This window comes from Acomys russatus, chromosome 15 (genome assembly GCF_903995435.1).
Source record: "Acomys russatus chromosome 15, mAcoRus1.1, whole genome shotgun sequence".
Taxonomy (NCBI): Eukaryota; Metazoa; Chordata; class Mammalia; order Rodentia; family Muridae; genus Acomys; species Acomys russatus.
In genome coordinates, this window is record NC_067151.1 from 61,149,999 (window position 1) to 61,167,466 (window position 17,468).

Genomic DNA, 17,468 nt, shown 5'->3' on the forward strand with positions numbered 1-17,468 from the left:
ATGCTTTCTAAGACTGTACCTGCCAACCTTCAGCTAGCAAGGCCTGAAGGAGGCCCTGGGCAATCCTGGAGAGAGCAGTCATAGGACAGCAGGTGGGCAGTGCCCCATGCTCAGCCCCTGGCCAATAGGGTAATAGGTGGCACACTAGCAGTGGGCTGCTTCAACACCGCTGAGGCCCATGACTGCCAAGGAAGCGCTGGGCTTGGGTTAGTGTGAACAGAAAGGACAGGACATAGCCTGGGTCATAACATAGGCAGACATCACCATAGTGCTGGGTGTCTGCGTAGAGCTGGGGTCTGAGGGACCCTGCCCCCACCCCCAGGGTTCCCTGACCTTCCCTGGCAGCCTCCTCTGTGGTGTTGGGGGCAAAGCAAAGCTTGAGGAATTGTGGGGAGGAGGGGCCTCTGTCTGCTCCTTTAGAACCAAAACCCAGACAGTGGCCATGGGATGGAGGCCAGTTTGTAAAAAGCTCGGGTGAAATGAACTAGAAGGGGAATTGGGAACAAATCCCACAGTGTCCCGAGCCACATTCCTTGCTCTGGGGAGACGGAGATGGATGGTGCTGAGCAGGGAAGGAGGGGTGCTGAGGCGGGGCTGGGGGGTGCGCTTCTCTAGCCAAAGCAGGGTGGGAAAGTGAAACTTCAGGGTCCAGGGGGGGCTGCACAACAAAGGCTGTTTCCCCTCAGCCTCAGCGCCAAGAGGGGCCTCCTTGGGTCCTGCCCAGAAAGCCCTGGAACTGCAGACCGGGAAAGAGAGAGGGCCTGCAGGGCAAGGGGTCTTAGAAACCACCTGGTAGTTCCTCTGGGAAGCACCTGTCTGTCAGGGGCAGGGCCCTGGGGGACCTTTTCCTCTGTGCTTTTGAGCCTCTTCCAGAGGTAGCTGCTGACATGGGGCTAACTTTGGAGACGGTTGAGTTTGGTCGGAGATCTGTACAGGGGGACTGGTTTTCCAAGGCACTAGAGTGCAGCTCTCTGCCTGCCCCACTGACACCAGGAAATGCTACAGCCTCTACCCCTGGTCCCCTGGCCAACTTTCCACCCATTCTGGAGTGCCTGAAATGCTACCCCAGAAACAGGCAGTGCAGGAAGGAACAGTCTGAGTCCAGTAGTAACTGAGGATGCTTTCCCCACCCCACCCCCAAGATTTCCTGGGAGACCAGCACCTTCTCCCTCTCTCCTCAGTAGGGACCGGGGCTTGTCTGCTCAGTGCTGTAGAAATCCCAGATGCTCCTCTTTTTCATTTGGTAGAATCCCCTATCCTACATGGCCCTGAAACATGCTTTGTTGTCTAGACTGGCCTAGCCTCAACACCTCAAGTGCTGAGAGTGCAGATATCCGCCACCACACCTGGCACACTTTTCTTCTTTCCTTTCTTTTTCTCTACTCACTATGTAGACCAGGCTGTCTCCGAACTCACAGAGATCCACCTGCCTCTACCTCCCAAATGCTGGGATCAAAGGTACAAGCTGACACACCTGGGACACTTTTCACTTTGGGGTTATTCTGATTAACTCTGCCTGACGCTATTAACACATCTTGAAGTGTTTATACTTGAGAAGCCGAGGACTCTCTCCAAATTGCCCCTTAGCTCAGTGGCTCTCACCTGAGTAAGTCTTTGATAGGAGCTTTTTAAAAGAAAGGTGGACTCTGCCTGCATCAGGAAATCTTGAGCCTGAGTCTGCAGCCTGGGAGGTAGGTAGGGGCTGTACTGCCCAACGTGGTGCGTTCTAGCTGCTCACTAAGGATGTCCTCTGGGCTGAACATCCCTCTTTGGCCTTGGGTGGAGGGCTGCAGGCTCCCTTCTCCCACCTCCAGCATCACTGGAGTTTATCTAAATTTTGCCTTAGCTGATCCGTCCTCCAGTTTAAAAGGCCGGCTAAAGGGGTGGCTGGCAAGAAGGCGGCCTGAGCAGTTGTAGGGCTCCCCTATCACAGAAGCTCCACCGGGGCATCTAGCCTTGTAACTTGCTCTGCTTTGGGCTCACCTTGAGTACAGAAAGAGAACTGGCCCCAGACTCCCCTTGGACCAACGTGATGTGTGGGAAAGGAGGGCAGAGGTGGGATAAGTGGGGCTAGCAATGAGAACCGATGGCTGCTGGTTTGAACCCCAGCTACTGTGGCTCAGACGTCTGACCTGCCCACGGAGGCTTGCGTGGGGGGTCGGGGGAGGAGGGGCAGTGCGAGCCTATTCGATCTGACCCCCCAAAGACGAAGCTCCCGAAGCCGGTGCAGGTCCCCTCGCCAAGGACGGCACAGACAATGGTGCTCTATCCCGGGAACGCGGCCGCCCCCTGCCCGGCCGACCCTTTCAAGCTGGAAGCCGGCGGCGGGGCGCTGGCCGCCTGGAGCATTTGCATACGGCCCGGGGACAGTAGCCCGCTTTGTTGGCTGCGCAAGGGGGCGCCGGGCGGTGGGCGCAGCGCGCCAGACAAAGCCGCCGGGGGAGGGAGGGCGACGGCGGCCACCGGGGCCGCACCTCGGATGCCGCGCCGTGTCTAATTCTTCCAAGGAGCGCCCCGCGCCGTGACGCGAATTCCAATTCGACGGGCCTGTCCCAGGTCCCTCCGGGCCAGGTAGCTTCCCACCGGACACCAAAAAGGGCAGCTGCTAGAGCACCGTAAGGTCCCGGCCTCCTGCTTGGTGTCCTTGGACATGTCCTTGCTGTGAGTGCACACAGAGTGTGCCAAGCCAGAATAGGAGCGTTCCTCAGTGAGGGACTCTCTGCAACGCCTCAATCCAGTTTCCAGAAGCAGGCAGGAGGTGAGGATCCATCATTGTTCCCAGGGCTCAGGGACTAGGGCTGGACAGAGTTCATGAGCAGGCGAGGGTACCCTTGTCCTTCATTGAGTATACTGATCAGAGGGGCTGGGCCTGAGAAGCAGAGGCCTCATTGTCCTGAGGGATGACATGCTCCTGTCCTTGGCATCCTCCCCCCCCCCACTTCCTCATTGTCACTCTGTTGACCCATCCTGAATAGATAGGCCACCAAGAGGTGAGGTCGATCAGTGATGATGAGGTTGGGGCTCCTGGCAAGAGGAAGGGGCTCCAAAGAGACCGGACTTTCCTGCCTTTTCAAACCCTCACTGGAATGAATCTACAGCGGGTGAAAAGGAACACTCGGCAGGACCCACCATGTGCCCCTGTGTTTAAGGCAAATGGGGGAAAGAAAACATACACAGTTGAAAAACCAAAGTTGTAGCAGGGCACGGTGGAACACGCTTTTAATCCCAGCACTCACTTGGGAGGCAGAGGCAGGCAGATCTCTGTGAGTTTGAGGCCAGCACAGCCAGGGCTGTTACACAGAGAAACTGTCTGAAAAAAAACGAGAGAGAGAGAGAGAGAGAGAGAGAGAGAGAGAGAGAGAGAGAGAGAAGAAAACCCAAAGTTGTGGTTTTAAAGGCTTAAGCTAAAGCATCGGACCAGGGTGCCGCCCCTGTGGTGGAGTCCACGTCATTGTGCACGTGGGGATTTTGTGGCAGTGATGAGCTTAGAACTCAGACCATCCTGGGACCAGCAGCCTTTTGCCACTAGAAGCTGACTGAGCAATTGCTGTATGGGGAAAAGGGCTCCAACATCCCTTGGCCAGGACGCCTCCTGGATTGAGATGGTTTCTCCCAGTCTTGGAAGAACAATCCCCCCCCATGCCACCTTATTTCCCCCAGTGACTGGGAGCCTTCTGCTTCCATCTTGGGATCCTCCAGGCCACCTAACCCAGCCAGCAATGGGCAAAGAACTACGGAGGGGAGAAGGCTGAGGGGATCAAGCGGACAGCTCCCTAGAGAGCTTGTCCCACTGCCACCTCCAGCTGTACCAGGGAGCCCAGGAACACACTGGGCAGCTTTGCTTTTCTCTGAGGGCTGGGGCCAGATGTGTACTTCCTCTTTGGGTTCCTAGCTCTGAAGGGCCAGGAAGCCCCCTGGCAGATCAAGTGAGGAAGGAAGGGGGTGGTCCCAGTCCCTCGTTGGGAAGGGGCTCCCACCTGCTGAAGGGATGAAGTCTCTGTGAGGGGGACTAGATATGAAGTTGCTGGCATCACCTAACATGTTGACGTGGTGGCACTCTGGACAGCCTAGAGCACAGGTGCCTGAGGACCAACGCTGATGCAGCAAGAAGGACCTGGGTGAGGCTTGAAGTTGGCATCTTTGTCTGGTTTTAGAACGCCCTCTTGTGGCCAAGCGATCCAGACCAACAGGAGCCCCGCTGCCTTTCTCATGCGCGGGGCCCAGGCCCCCGTGAACTGGCATCAGGTGACAACTGCCTCCAGCTGCTGAGGTTCAGTGGCTGACCGCTCCTTATCATGCCCTTCTTGAGTCTCTTTGTATGCTGCTCAGCAGTAGAGAGCCGCCAGCTAAGGGTCAGGGCAGCAATGGTTAAGGAAGGTCCAGGAAGCGGGCAGCAATCAGATGGCTAAAATAGATACCGACTTTGTGGATAATAATGGCCCTCTCCTGGAAAGGATGGAACCAGTTGGGGCATACGCAATAGGGTGCAGGGCCTTGGCCTTTTGTGGACCTGAGAAGGGTTTGTCAACACTAATGCCTTTGATTACCGCAAGACTGTGGCCTCAGGAGTCAAAGGGAAGAGGCACAAACAGAAAGTGGGTTTTTTGTTTTTTGGTGGTTTTTGGTGGTTTTTTTTTTTTTTTTTTTTTTTCTTTTTTTTTTTTTTTTTTCGAGACAGGGTTTTCTTTATGTAGCTTTGCCTGTCTGGACTCACTTTGTAGACCAGGCTGGCCTCAAACTCACAGCCATCCACCTGCCTCTGCCTCCTGATTAAAGGCGTGTGCCACCACCGCCAGGCTAGGTGATGGTGCAATTTATCGCCCAGCTTACCACCCAGAGCGGACCTGGTCCAGGTGTTACTGGAACTGGGTAACAGTAGCCAGAGGGGCAGCAGTCACCTGGGGCTGGCTTTGGGATTTCGTGGCCATGGGTGTAAGCTAATGGGGATCTGCCTAGGGGCGGCAGGCTCCTTCTGGCTCCGGACTTCCTTGCTCAGCAGGAACAAGAGCGAGCAGAGGAAGAGCTCTTGGCAGAAGACATTGTCTTCCTGGAAGACAGTGTCACGCCTGGTGGGAGCCTTCATCTCTTCTGAGGACAGGGTCACACTGGCAGCAGTTAGGCCTGGGTGTCTGGCTCCTCAGCCCTCAGAGGCATCTGGACCTCAGCCTCCTCTTCTCCGGGGACCTGCAAGGCAGGGAGGGGAGAAGGAAAAGTTCCAGGAGGCCTGAGAAGGAGCCCACAGACAAGGGAAAAGGCAAGTGGTAGGCCAGAGGTAAGGCAAGGTAGCGGAGAGGGAGGGTCAGGAAGCCATACCTCCCAGTAAATCCGGTCCTCAAAGCACTGGGAGTCTGGAGGGGAGTCCAGAAAGGGCAGCCTCAGCAGCAGCCCTGGTGGCCATCGGGAAAGATGTGTAAGGTTTCTCTGTCCCTACCTAGGCCCAGGCGGGAGGTTGATACCTAGGACCATAGGTTGGGTAAGCTTGAGGCCAACACCGACTCAAGCCTATGCCAAGGGCTGTTGGAGTGTCACCTTTCTGAGAAGGTACAGCCCTGCAAGGAGGCTCCACCCCAAGTGATCCACAAAGAAACCAGCTGGTAAAAGCTGTTTGCAGCCGTATTATGATTCTATCACAAAGCATAGTTACTGATCTTGTTTGTTTGTTTGTTTGTTTTTCTGAGACAGGGTTTCTCTGTGTAACCTTGGCTGTCCTAGACTCATTTTGTAGACCAGGCTGGCCTCAAATTCACAGCGATCCGCCTGCCTCTGCCTCCTGAGTGCTGGGATTAAAGGCGTGCCCAGCTAGTTGCTGATCTTTTTGTGGACTCCCACAGTGAAGGGACCCAGGGGATCTTTACTGCATAAAACACGACCTGGGGAACTAGACCAACCGTAGAGAATAAAATTTTCAGAAGGTTGAGGGGGCGGGCGGTGTTACAGCATTAGGTTTTGTTCTTAAAGCCAGATATCAGGAAGGGCTGCCCCACCGAGAGCCAGGTAAGCAGATAGCTTCTGCAGAAGGCTTTGTGGTCCTGTCCCGGATGAGCTAGGTTTGCTACTGCTCAGAGGTGGTGGCTGAACTGGCAGCTGGGGTTGAAGTGCCCTCTAGTGGCACAAGAGAGCAGCAGAAGAAAGTCACATAACCCTTCCTTCCATCTGGAGGGTACAGTCTCACACCAGACTTCCCCACTCAGAGGTCCTGCTGCCCACCTCACTGGCACAGTCAGGTGTTCTGAAAGGACCCTGGCAGAAGTGAGCCTGCATGAAAGACACGGTATCCCTTGCCGCTCCTCCTGGGTGCCCTTCCTCGGAGCTCTCACCTGACACCCTGCCCAGCTAAAAGCCACTCACCTCCAAGGCTGCCACCCACAGAGGCAAGCACCAGTGTGACAAACATTCCGAAGAGCTGATACATGGCCTGAGACGTGGCGCTGCGCTGGCCCTCGGCCATGAGTGGAAATACACTCTGCAGGCTGACAGGAGACCAGACAGGGAAAGATGGGTAAGGAGAGCCAGGGTTGGTCACTGTGGCACTCATGCTCGTGGGCAGTCAGAGGCTGTCCAGGGATCCCCCAGTGTCTCTCAGCCAAGTCTTTGCTCAGCCAGGATTTACTTCAAGCAGCCTCCTCTCCTAAGCCAGCCAACCCCACGCACGTACCTTTCAGAACCCAATCCAAGGTTCCTTTTGCCTGCTCTACTCCTAGCCCACGGTGTGAACCGTAGATCCCAAAGGTCACTATCTCTTACTGGTGCTGAAAGAACGCTTGACGCTCTTGAAATTGTTTTCTTAGTGACCATTCGCAGCACTGACCACCAAGAGGCCAGGCCTGGGCAGGTCCTCCGCTCTCACGATATGGTTGGGTTTATGGCCAAATGGATGGATGAGAACAGAAGAGGTACCTTTTTTCCCCCCCGCCCTTGGCTCCCAGAGGAGAAGGGAGTGGCTTAGGGAGGACTCACCCATCTCCGTAAACTTCATGGGTGGCCAGCGCAGCCACCAGGACTCCCAGGATACCCCCCAGTATGCCTGGCATCCCGTGGAGGTTGTGGACACCACACGTGTCTTGCATTTTGAATCTGGATTCGAGGACAGGCTGGAGGACAGGATGGATAACAGGCTCAAGGAATCCACCTATCCCTATCCAGGACCTGGTGGGGAAGTCGCAGAAGGGCTGGGAATCCTGTGTCCCCGGTCCAGGCTCCTTCCCTCTCTCATGTTTTACCCAGGTCCTGAGAAGCAACCATACCGTAAAGAACTTATACCCCAACGTGGAGACAGTCCCAGCCAGGAAGCCAGCTGCCAGAGCCCCAAAGGGTGTCAGCATCATTTCACTTGATGTCCCGACCACAACACCTCCAGCCAGTGCTGCATTTTGGACGTGGACCTAAGGAGACAAAAAAAGGGCAAAGTATCTTATTAGCGTCATCACACCCATACACATCCTCGCCCCACGCACAACCGTGGCATCTATTGTTTCTTTCCTTCAGTCGTCTCGCCACCAACTCTCCAGCTTTAATTTCCTCTCCCGCCCTGCTCTAACACCACTCCCCCTGATTGCAGATGGAGGTTCAGAGCTTGCCCCTGGGGACCTCCATGTAGGCTCTTAGACATCTCCCCATACCATGTCTAGCCGTCCGTCCCCACTGACAAGGGCTGACAGGGCGAAGGTGCTGAGGGTGCTCGCAGTGAGCGAGTAGTACGTGTTGAGTGCTGTCCGATGCTGCCCATCCCCCAGCGCCGTGGGCGCAGAGTTGAAGCTGGGCCAGAAAATCCACAGGAAGATGGTCCCTAAACAGTGGGTAGCCGAAATGAGCATCTGTCACCAGGGGGCGCTGCACTGCAGATCGGGTCTTACTGATCTGCTTCCTCACCAGTCCCTGGAACTGATAAAACAGTGTCTTCCTGTGGTGAGAGTCGAGGGTATGATGCCTATAAATGCTTGCGTCAGGGCTCAGCAGGCCTAACTGCTCAAGAAGGGGCGGGGGAGACGCACACCTTTAATCCCAGCACTCGGGGGGGCGGGGCAGAGGCAGGTGGATCGCTGTGAGTTCCAGGCCAGCCCAGTCTACAAAGCAAGTCCAGGACAGCCAAGGCTAACACAGAGAAACCCTGTCTTGGCCAGGGCGGGGGGTGGGGGAGTGGGAGAGGCTGTTATAGGACAGCAGATGTGGGCACTGATATACTGTGGAGGTGATGGCGCTGTGGCAATCCAGCTACATCCTCGAGAAGGTGGTCCCTACAGACCTCAGGAGCCTGTTTACCAAAGCTGGGCTGGGGCGGGGCACCTGCTCTGCACTTGGGCAAAAAGCAGATCCCTATTTCAAGTGTGTCTGTGTGTGTGTGTGTGTGTGTGTGTGTGTGTGTGTGTGTGTGTTCGTTTTTTGTTTTTTTTTTTTTTTTTGAGACAGCGTTTTTCTGTGTAGCCCTGGCTGTCCTGGAACTCACTCTATAGACCCGGCTGGCCTTGAACTCAGAGATCCAGCGGCCTCTGCCTCCCTAATGCTGAGATTAAAGGCGCACACCACCACCAACAGGTCCTGCTTTAAGTCTTACAGACTAATCTCAGAGGGGGAAGCAGAGACTAGGACTTTGTAGACTGGGCCAGCAAGGCAGGAGCCTGTGTGTGTAACCTGTACCCTTCGCTTTGGTTTCAAGTCCTAATGCTGTCTCAAGACGAGGGCCTACTCAGTGTGCTATGCCCCATTCTCAGGCTTCAGAAGCCCGGGTGGGGGGGGCCTCCCTCCCCTCACCTAGAGACGTCATACAGGAAGGGCTGCTATGGCCAAGGAGGGGTCAGTTGTTTCGCAGTGAGCCTAAAGTGGGTAAGAAAGTCAAGCCAGCCATCCAGCCTTGCTTAGGCAAGTGTGGGGACTAAAGGTCCTATTCAACACCCCATAAGAAGCACGGGGCTCCAGATGGCAGGCCGTGAGGGTAGAGAGGACAGAGGACAACAGAGGTGGGAACCTGGAGGAAACAGGCCCTCCTGTTGCCTGGGGTGATCCAGGGCCCTGGCTTCTTTGTCTGACAGGGCTATTTTGGGGGAGCTGGTTGCGGGCGGTTGGGGGTGTGTCCTTAGAGCTAGCCGGGGCACAGGAAGAAGATTAGAGACTGTGCAGGGTGATGAGGGATGGCTCCACACACGTGAACTGCATAGCCCAGGAAGGTTTCAAATAGGACTGAGATGGACTTGGAAAGGCCCCAGGGCCTGGTGTGGGCATATGCACCCCAACACTGAGTCCTAAGTTAGGGGCCATGATGAGCGTGGATCTCAGGCTCCTCAGGCCCCTAAGGATGGCTGGCAGTGCCAGGAGAACTTCCTAAGGCATGGGGCCTTACAGCCCCGTGCCCCTGCACTTCAGCAGGCCTTACCAATCATGGCAAAGAGGTCAGAGTGGTAGACAGAGCTCTGGAGTTGCTTGCTCTTCTCCAGCTGGGACCTGTAGAGGACCCGTGAAAGGAACAGCCCGAAGTAGGCCCCAAATGTGTGTATGGTCATGGACCCTCCAGCATCTCTCACCTGGGAAGAAGGATAGAGGTGGTGAGGCAGCCCCCGCCCCACCCCCTCCCCCCCATCTCAGAGCTGGACCCAGGCCTCACTCCTAGCCTGGCCAGACTTACCTCCAGGAGACTGAGTAATATAAACTCGTTGACACTAAACAGCACTGCCTCCAATAGGGCCATTAGCAGCAGCTGGGCTGGCCCAATCTTGCCCAGAACAGCCCCGAAGGAGATGAGCACAGCGCCCGCACAGAAGTCAGCGTTGATCAAGCTGCAGGGTAGGAGGAGTGGAAGGACAGGAAAGGGGTTCCAAAATGGCTCTCAGGGCCCCATCAAGCAGGGGGGTGCGGTGGGGGGCATGCAGGGTAAGGTGAAGGGAGATAGCCCTAGGGCACCTCTCCCTGGGTATCAGATGAGTGCCACCCACACTTGGAGAAGAGGGAGGAAGCCCCGTGAAGTGATGAGCTAAACACACTAGGTTGAAGATGCAGCAGGCAGGAGGAGCCGTTCACTGGCTTCAGAAGCCTGGTGGGAGGGTGTGTGAGTGTGGCGGGCACACAGGTCAGACAGTGAGGACAGACAGTGGCCTGGAGAAGGTGGTTATGGGGCAAAGCAGGGGTCAGGGCTTGAGCTGGTACCCTTCGGAGAGCAGGGTGTTTGGGGGAGGCAGGGGTTTACTACTGCCCACCTCTCCACACCAACGTGGATGTGGCCACCATGGAACGAGTGGAGGAAGCCCTGGACCAGTGTGGCCCACTGCAGGGTGAAGGCAGCCACGAGGAAGGTAAAGCCCACGCTGCTGTAGCCGTAGCGCTGCAGGAAGACCATGAGGAAGCCAAAGCCCACGAAGATCATGGCGTGCACATCCTGGAAGCCTGTGGGTGAGCAGGGCAGGGATAGGAGAAGCAGAGGAGGGAAGTGTGATCTGGTCATTGCCCACCAAGCATCTGATGCCCTGCCAGTGTCCGGCTCCCCTAGCCAGGACTGCCTTGAAGCAGTACCGTGCTTGTAGAATTCCCCAGGCCTCCCACCCCTGAGTGGATGGAACAAAACACCCAGCATGGTGCAGCAGGCCCAGGCCAACCTTGCTGTGTTCTCCCCCCCTCCACCCCTCTACTCCCCCCAAAAGAAGAACTAGGGTTTCTTGCTGCAGCATCAGCTCACCTTCTACCTGACCCATTTGCTCACCTGAGTACGAAGTTAAGCCAGTTCTCTCTGCTGCCACACCCCTGTCTCCTCTACACACAAGGTTCTCTGCCCTTCTTCTGGAAAGTCCCTCCCCCCAGTCCCCCCTCCCCCGGTCTCCATCTGCGTATAGTGTGTGCACAGGTGTGTATGTGTGTAAGAGGGCAGAGGTAGACGTTGGGTGATTTCTACCTTCCCTCTCTCCCTCTGTGTACACTGTGTGCATGTTCTCATGTGTTTGTGTGTGCGTGCACATGGATACATGTGTGCTTATAGATAGAGGTAGGTGTGTTTTCCTTCACCACGCTCCGCCTTGTACACAGGCTCCCTCGGTGAACCTGGACCTCACCAACGTGACCAGAGGGGACAGCCAGCTAGCCCTGGGGTCTGTCCCTCTTTGCTCTCAGTTCTGAGGTCATGAATGAACCTTGCTATGCCTGACTTCCACTCGGGTGCTGAGGATCTGAACCCAGCAAGCACTTTACCTACGGAGCCATCACCCTAGCCCCAAAATGTCTCGTCAGACTTCCATCTCTCTTCTTTCAAAGTCTATACCCACCTGTTTTGAGATTTTAAAAGAAAAATAATTAAGGAAATGGCTTTGAATTGTTAACAGGGATTAACAACCCCCTCCAAAGGAACTGAAGGGCGGGGGGGGGCAAGACTACTGGTGCTGTAAAGCTCAGTGCAGTGACCCTCCCCTGCAATGACCTGCATGTCATTTGGTGTCTTCAGGAGAGGGTGTAATCATTAAAATATAACAGAAAAAGGTACAACAGATCTGATATGGAGAGGTTTATTGTAGAAGTGTGGGGAGAGAAAAAAGGAGGGGTGCCCCAGGGGGACAGAGAGAAAGCCAAAGAGACAGTGTGTGTGTGTGTGAGAGAGAGAGAGAGAGAGAGAGAGAGAGAGAGAGAGAGAGAGTCTTTTTTTAATATCAGGTGCACATCTGGCCACTGCAAGTGATGACATCAGAGGTTGCTAAGCAGGCAGGCCAGCAGGGCTGCTAGATGCTAACAGAAAGGACTGCCTTTCCGTTTGCCTCTTACCTACACACTGAAGTTTTTTGTGTTAACATCACACTTGCTCTGTTAAGACAGAGTCAGATGCTGGACCTCCTGCCTCAAATGCTCAAGTGCTGAGCACACAGTGTGAGGACCACGTATGGACAGTTTTACTTAAACTATGGAGAGTATCAGTGGGGCCTATAGACTGGAAGACGTGAGACCTTTCCTGTTTGCTTTCTGCATAAAACGCCAATATGAATAATATAGTTATTTTGAAAATAAGATTTAAGTAAATTATTTGTTAAGTAATTAGTTATATAGGACCAGCATTAAGGGATCTAGGAGATGGATAGAAAGCAAAGCATTAGCCACACAAGCCAGCCTGATGGTCACAGAACGCACGTAAAAGGCCTGATACAGTAGCTAAATCTATAAGGCCGGCACTCCTACAGTGAGGTGGAGGAGGAGATGAGAGAATTGCTTAGAAGCTCAATCCAGGTGGCCTGCAGCAGCAGCACAGCCAAAGAAACAGGAGAGGTCTTTCTTTAAAAAGGTGAATGGTTTGCATTGATGCCCGGTGCCTGTGCACTGGAGAGGTGCCAAAGAAGGAGCGCCCCAAGTTCAAGGCTAGCCAAGAGAGTAAGAACCTGTCTCCAAAAACTCATGAGCAAGCTGGGCGGTGGTGGAGCACACCTGTAATCTCGGCACTCAGGGAGGCAGAGGCAGGCAGATCTCTGTGAGTTCAAGACCCAGCCTGTTCTACATAGTTTGTTTCAGGACAGCCATGGCTACATAATGAGACTGTCTTAAACAGACGGACAAAACAAAACAAATATGAACAACCAAACACAAAATCCACCAGTAGAAAGCTTGTAAGACTGCCCTTCCCTATAAATATCTGGGGACAAGGAGTACCACACTTTCATTGGAGCAGCACACGTTCACTGGAGCACCACACTTTCATACTTCTTTCATGCTCTCCATGCAATCTTTCTCTTCTCTAGGCCTGAGGAATGTCACTTCCTTTGGGATGTCTGTCTCCCACCTGCAAGCAACAGATGTGCCAAACGTTTGCAGACAGGGCTCCTGGAGTACAGCTGCCACCCGGAAGTCAGTTCCTGCTCTCACGGGTGGAGTCAGATGGGTGGAGAATCAGAGCCTGCCCAGGGGAAGCTACTGCAGAACTCTTTCATACGGACCTTTTCCTTGGCAACTTGGGAGCTTGGAGCTGTCGTAAAGTTTCAGCTGTTGAGCATCTACACTCACGAGACTCTCACCTCAGATGTTGCACTTGGTTTCTCTGCTTGTCTTTCCTTTTGCAAGTTCCCTATCCAAACTGGCAACCTCAGCTTGCTCTAGAATCAGAAAGTTTTCAAGCATCAGTGTGATACCGGAGTGGAAAATTCTATACCCACCCGGGGCCTCATCCGATGGGCTTTACTCAAAACACAGGCTCACTTCAATGCGCTGCACGCAATCACCTTCAGGCTGTTTGTAGTCATACGGTGCATAGGAGGTCTATGGGTTGCTTGTCTAGACATGAGTTCCATCCTGAAGATATTTCAATATGTGTACATAAATATGCCCCAAACCAAAACACTTCTGGCTCTAAGGATTTTCATATGATATTCAACTTGCATACATTTTTATTGTGGCTGACCTTGAATTTCTCATAGGAAGAGGCAGATTCTCAAGCCCATGTTTTGTGTTGTTTGATCTCCCTCTAGAGGCACAGCAAGCTGAAAGCTGCTACTGAACTTTGGGGTACAAATAGGAGCCCCAAGAGAAGCTAAAGTTTTCATTCTTTGGGGGCTGTCCATTCTATCAGCGCCTTGCTCCGTCCACAGCTTGGGGTCAGGAGGCCTCTGGCTTCCATCCCCATATGCACAACAGAGAGGAGAGGTGCACTTAGAACTCAGGTGGAGCCTGCAGTTTTGCTTTGTTGTTTGTTTTGAGACAGGGTCTCACTATGTAGTTGAGAACTCACTCTGTAGACCAGGCTGAGATCTGCCTCTACCTCCCAAGTGCTGGGGTTAAAGGCGTGCAACACCACTTCGGGATAGCTTACGGTCTTTCAGGCATCTCTGGCTGCCTTTCTGCCTTGCTCAAACATGGAAGAGGAACTCTTTCTGTTCTTGTTCAAGGTCAGCAAGAAACCAGAGAGGGCTGGGTGGCGCACCTCAAAGGCAACGTCTCCCAGCTGCTCTGAGCTTGTTTGAAATGCTCCTGTTTGCACTGAAAACTCAATCCCAGCCAGGCATGGTGGCACACACTTGTAATTCCACCATGCAAGAGGTAGAGGCAGGAGGACGAGAAGGTCAAGGCCAGAGTTGACTACATAATGAATCTGAGGCCATCCTGAACTATATGACTCCCTATCTCAGGAAAAAACAAAGGACAGAACAACAGAACAAACAAAGGCCTCTGGGGGCCACCACTGCCCTCCTTCCCTCTCCAGCTTCCCCCTGACAGGGCACGATTTGGGCAAGCCCATGGTTAGGGCTGCCATTTTGGCATCCAATGTGGCTGACCCTGTGACCTGGGACACATGACCTGAGACTTCTCTAAACCTCAGGTGCTTCCTCTGAAAGGGTGGATATAAGTCATGAGGAGGAGGGGAGTGGGAGCTGCCACCCACCCCAGCTTCCGGGGGACAGGCCGAACCCTCCCATGGCAGGCCTCAGTCCAGCCTCCTCTCTGGTTCTCTCTAGGACAAGTCCCTACTGCGAGTCAGGCCTCTGCAGAGGACACCCTTATTTTATTTTATTTTTTTCCAGAACGCTTTCTCTCGTTTTGCTGCTCTGTGGCTCTTTCCCCTCTACTACTTCACATCACTTGCTTTGTAAAATAAGAAGTTTTGTGGGCGGCCACGGTGGTTCACACCTGTGTTCCCCAGTACTTGGGAAACTGAGGCAGGAAGATGGTAGGTCTGAGACTAACCTGGGTTATACTGTGAGAAAGCCTGGATAATGTGAGGAGCTTCTAGAAGGGGAGCCAAGAGGCCTGGTTCTAGCCCCACTTTTTTTTTTTTTTTTTTTGGTAACCTGCCATGTGACCCTGGGTAGGTGAGTGACCTTCCTGGCTCTCGGCCTACGTCTGATCTAGAGAGGTGGACCAAGAATCTGAGGGCCCATCCTGTCCTATCTATCCGGGGTAGATAGTCACCATTGACAGATAACCCCTTACGGCAACCGTGCCTGAGGCCTTGGCCAGTCACTACTAACCATAAACCTCTTTCATCTTCCGAATCAAAGGGTGGTTTTTTTCACCCGCCCTGTGGCCTTGACCCTTTCCTCTGGACACAGGAACAGGTGAGAGGACCCGGCTCATCAAAGCCTCAGGCTTTAGGAACCTCACGTCTCCCTCCTGCCTAGCTTTCCCCAAACAGCAGGGTCAGAGTCCACAGAGATAGGACACCAGGGTAGGGAGGCAGTATTTCAGCCTTGGTCCTTGCTGCCCTGCCCTCTTGGGAAGAAGAGCTCAGCACTGCCCCAGCTGTAAGAGGCAGGGTTGCAGGCTTTGGAACTATCCGGCAAGGTTGGAGCCCTAAGAGCGGCTGTTTCTGACCCACTTAGGCAGGGAACTGAAGCTCACCTCCTTCATTTCTCTACCTCAGCTCCTCTCAGCTCCCAGCTTCTATGGACTGTTAGGCCAGCAGCCTATGGCCAGCTTTAGGGCTTCGGTTTTGACCCTAGCTTCCATGGCCTGAGCGCTGCCCCCTGCTATAGCTGTGGTGAAGGAAGGGGGTCCTGTGGTTGGTTGGGGCTCAGATGTTTCCTGCCACAGTCCAAAATCTCCCTCAGCCTGCTATGTCCCCAGTGCTGGGACCAGGACAGGGTGAGGTGGGGACAGCGTGCCACCAGCTCAGTTGTAGAAAGTGGGTGCTAATAGTCTTGTTGTTTTATTTGTATGTCCTTCAAACTGAGACGTTTTTCCCCTTATTCATTTTTGGAGTCTGTTTCTGTTTGTTGGTTGGTTTGAGACAGGGTTTTGTGTAGCTCAAGCTAGTCTCAAGCTCACTGTGTAGCCAAGGCTGGCTTTGAACTCTAGATCTTCCTGCCTCCAGCACCTGAGATTATAGGAATGAGCCACCACACCTAGCTTCTTCCTGTTCCTTGGGTGGGGAGCTGGGATTAGAAGAGGTTGACCAGGGCACTAGTGGGAGGGACAGTATGCTTGGTCCCAGATGTCCAGTGCCTCAGTTACAACCTTGAGGGAGATGCCTGGTTTTCATCTGGGGGTTGCCTCCCCATCCAGAACCTTGTCAGGAGGTAAGTGGTCAGTAGTCAAGGAGTCTGTGGTGTGCGAGCCCTATCCATCCATCCGTGTGACCCATGGTGCATGGTAATGGGCACACCACAGCCACCTTAAATTGTGCCCTGCCAAGCACTCCCCCAGGCCCCCAGCCCTCCTCATGCTGGCCTTGACTCTAGCAAGCCGGCGAAGTCTCACTCTCAGACCCTTGAACATAAGGGCTGAACCCAATGTTAGATGCCCGCACATGTGGGAGTTTCATACCTAACTCTCCATCACCTTCCCTAGCAACCTAGCTGGGAGTCCCAGCAATATTCTTTTTCCTGTGGTCAAGCTGGACGCCTAGACAAAGCCAAATTAGCCCCCAGTAGAAGGTGAGACACTGGCTGACACTGGGCCTATTTACAACTGCATTGGAACCCCAGTTCCCCTTACTGTGTGACCCTGACTGAGCCTTACCTCTCCTCAGCGTGAGTTAGAGCACATGCCATCCCCAGCACTGCCTAGAACAGAGGGACACTAGAGAAAGGGGGCTATTTTAAAGCCCTGGCCGTCATCTCGACGGGAGGCGTACCCACGTCATTCAAACGCCTTTTTCCTACACACCCGGGGACTTGGAGTCTCTTGCTTCCCACGCCCTCACCCGCACTTACTTGGGTAGCGAAAGTAAAACTCGTTGTCCACATTACTGTGGTTGCCCCAGTGCCACAGGGCAGCGTCGGTTTCGCGGTTGTAGCGGACAAAGACCGCAAAGAGGAGGGCGGTGGCGCCCTGGAAGAGCAAGCACAGCAGCGGCAGGACCAGGCGCCGGTGGCGGGGAGCACGGGCCATGGACGTGGCTGTGCTGTCCCGGGCTCCAGCAGGGCTGTGCTAGCTAAGATGACACCAGCCACAGCAGCACAGGTGAAGCCCCGCCCCCCGGGGGCCGTGCTACGCCTAGGGCAGCCCCACCCCGCAGCTCGAAGCTGGCAAGGACTAGCCAGCCCCGCAGGTCAGGTCCTGTTTCCCATGGTCTTGCTGAGGTTTAGGTGATGTGTAAGCTTCCCCATCCGTGGCCTCAGCTGCCAGAAGGGTGGTGAGAGGAGAAAAGCGACTCGCCCTCTCAAACCAGGTGTTAGAGAGTGGCACCCAGGAAACTAATATCCCTTAAAGGTCCTACTTGGTCCCTCCAAAGTTAGGCTAAGAGATTGAAAAAGTAAGGAGTGCTGGAAAGTCTCTGGATGGGGCCCACATGTACCAGCTGGGAGCTGTGCCACCAGAGGCTGGACTGTGGTCCTTCATGTGCCTGGCTGGACCCTTGGGACAGGACATCGGACACCTGGAACCCAGGTGTCCTCTTTTTTTTTTTTTTTTTTTTTTTTTTTTTTTTTTTTTTTGAGACAGGGTCTCTCCTTGGCTGTCCTGGAGTCGCTTTGTAGCCGAGGCTGGCCTCGAACTCACAGCGATCCACCTGTCTCTGCCTCCCGGGTGCTTTTCGACTTTTCCCCTACTGAAAAGCACAGCTGGAGAGTGGAGGTAAGACAGGG

The 17,468-nt window shown here is 54.2% G+C and overlaps 1 protein-coding gene across 1 annotated transcript; it reads right to left on the reverse strand.

Annotated features, from left to right (window-relative positions):
- Nucleotides 1-5,089: 5,089 nt before the first annotated feature.
- On the reverse strand, nucleotides 5,090-16,836 carry Rhbg (Rh family B glycoprotein). The gene is made up of 10 exons (XM_051157454.1): nucleotides 16,596-16,836; nucleotides 10,185-10,371; nucleotides 9,617-9,767; nucleotides 9,368-9,515; nucleotides 7,620-7,786; nucleotides 7,245-7,382; nucleotides 6,958-7,091; nucleotides 6,349-6,470; nucleotides 5,314-5,387; nucleotides 5,090-5,184 (listed from the first exon to the last, which is right to left on the reverse strand). Exons 1-10 carry the CDS (start codon nucleotides 16,771-16,773, stop codon nucleotides 5,116-5,118), a joined length of 1,368 nt encoding a protein of 455 aa, XP_051013411.1. The 5' UTR covers nucleotides 16,774-16,836; the 3' UTR covers nucleotides 5,090-5,115.
- Nucleotides 16,837-17,468: the final 632 nt, after the last annotated feature.

Coding starts and splice junctions, on each gene's coding strand:
- Rhbg (XM_051157454.1), bottom strand. CDS start 16,773: ATGGCCCGTGCTCCCCGCCACCGGCGCCTGGTCCTGCCGCTGCTGTGC. Junction 9,768..10,184: donor ATCCACGTTGGTGTGGAGAG/GTGGGCAGTAGT, acceptor CCTACCCTGCAG/CTTGATCAACGCTGACTTCT. Junction 5,388..6,348: donor TGTGGGTGGCAGCCTTGGAG/GTGAGTGGCTTT, acceptor GATGGCCACCAG/GGCTGCTGCTGAGGCTGCCC.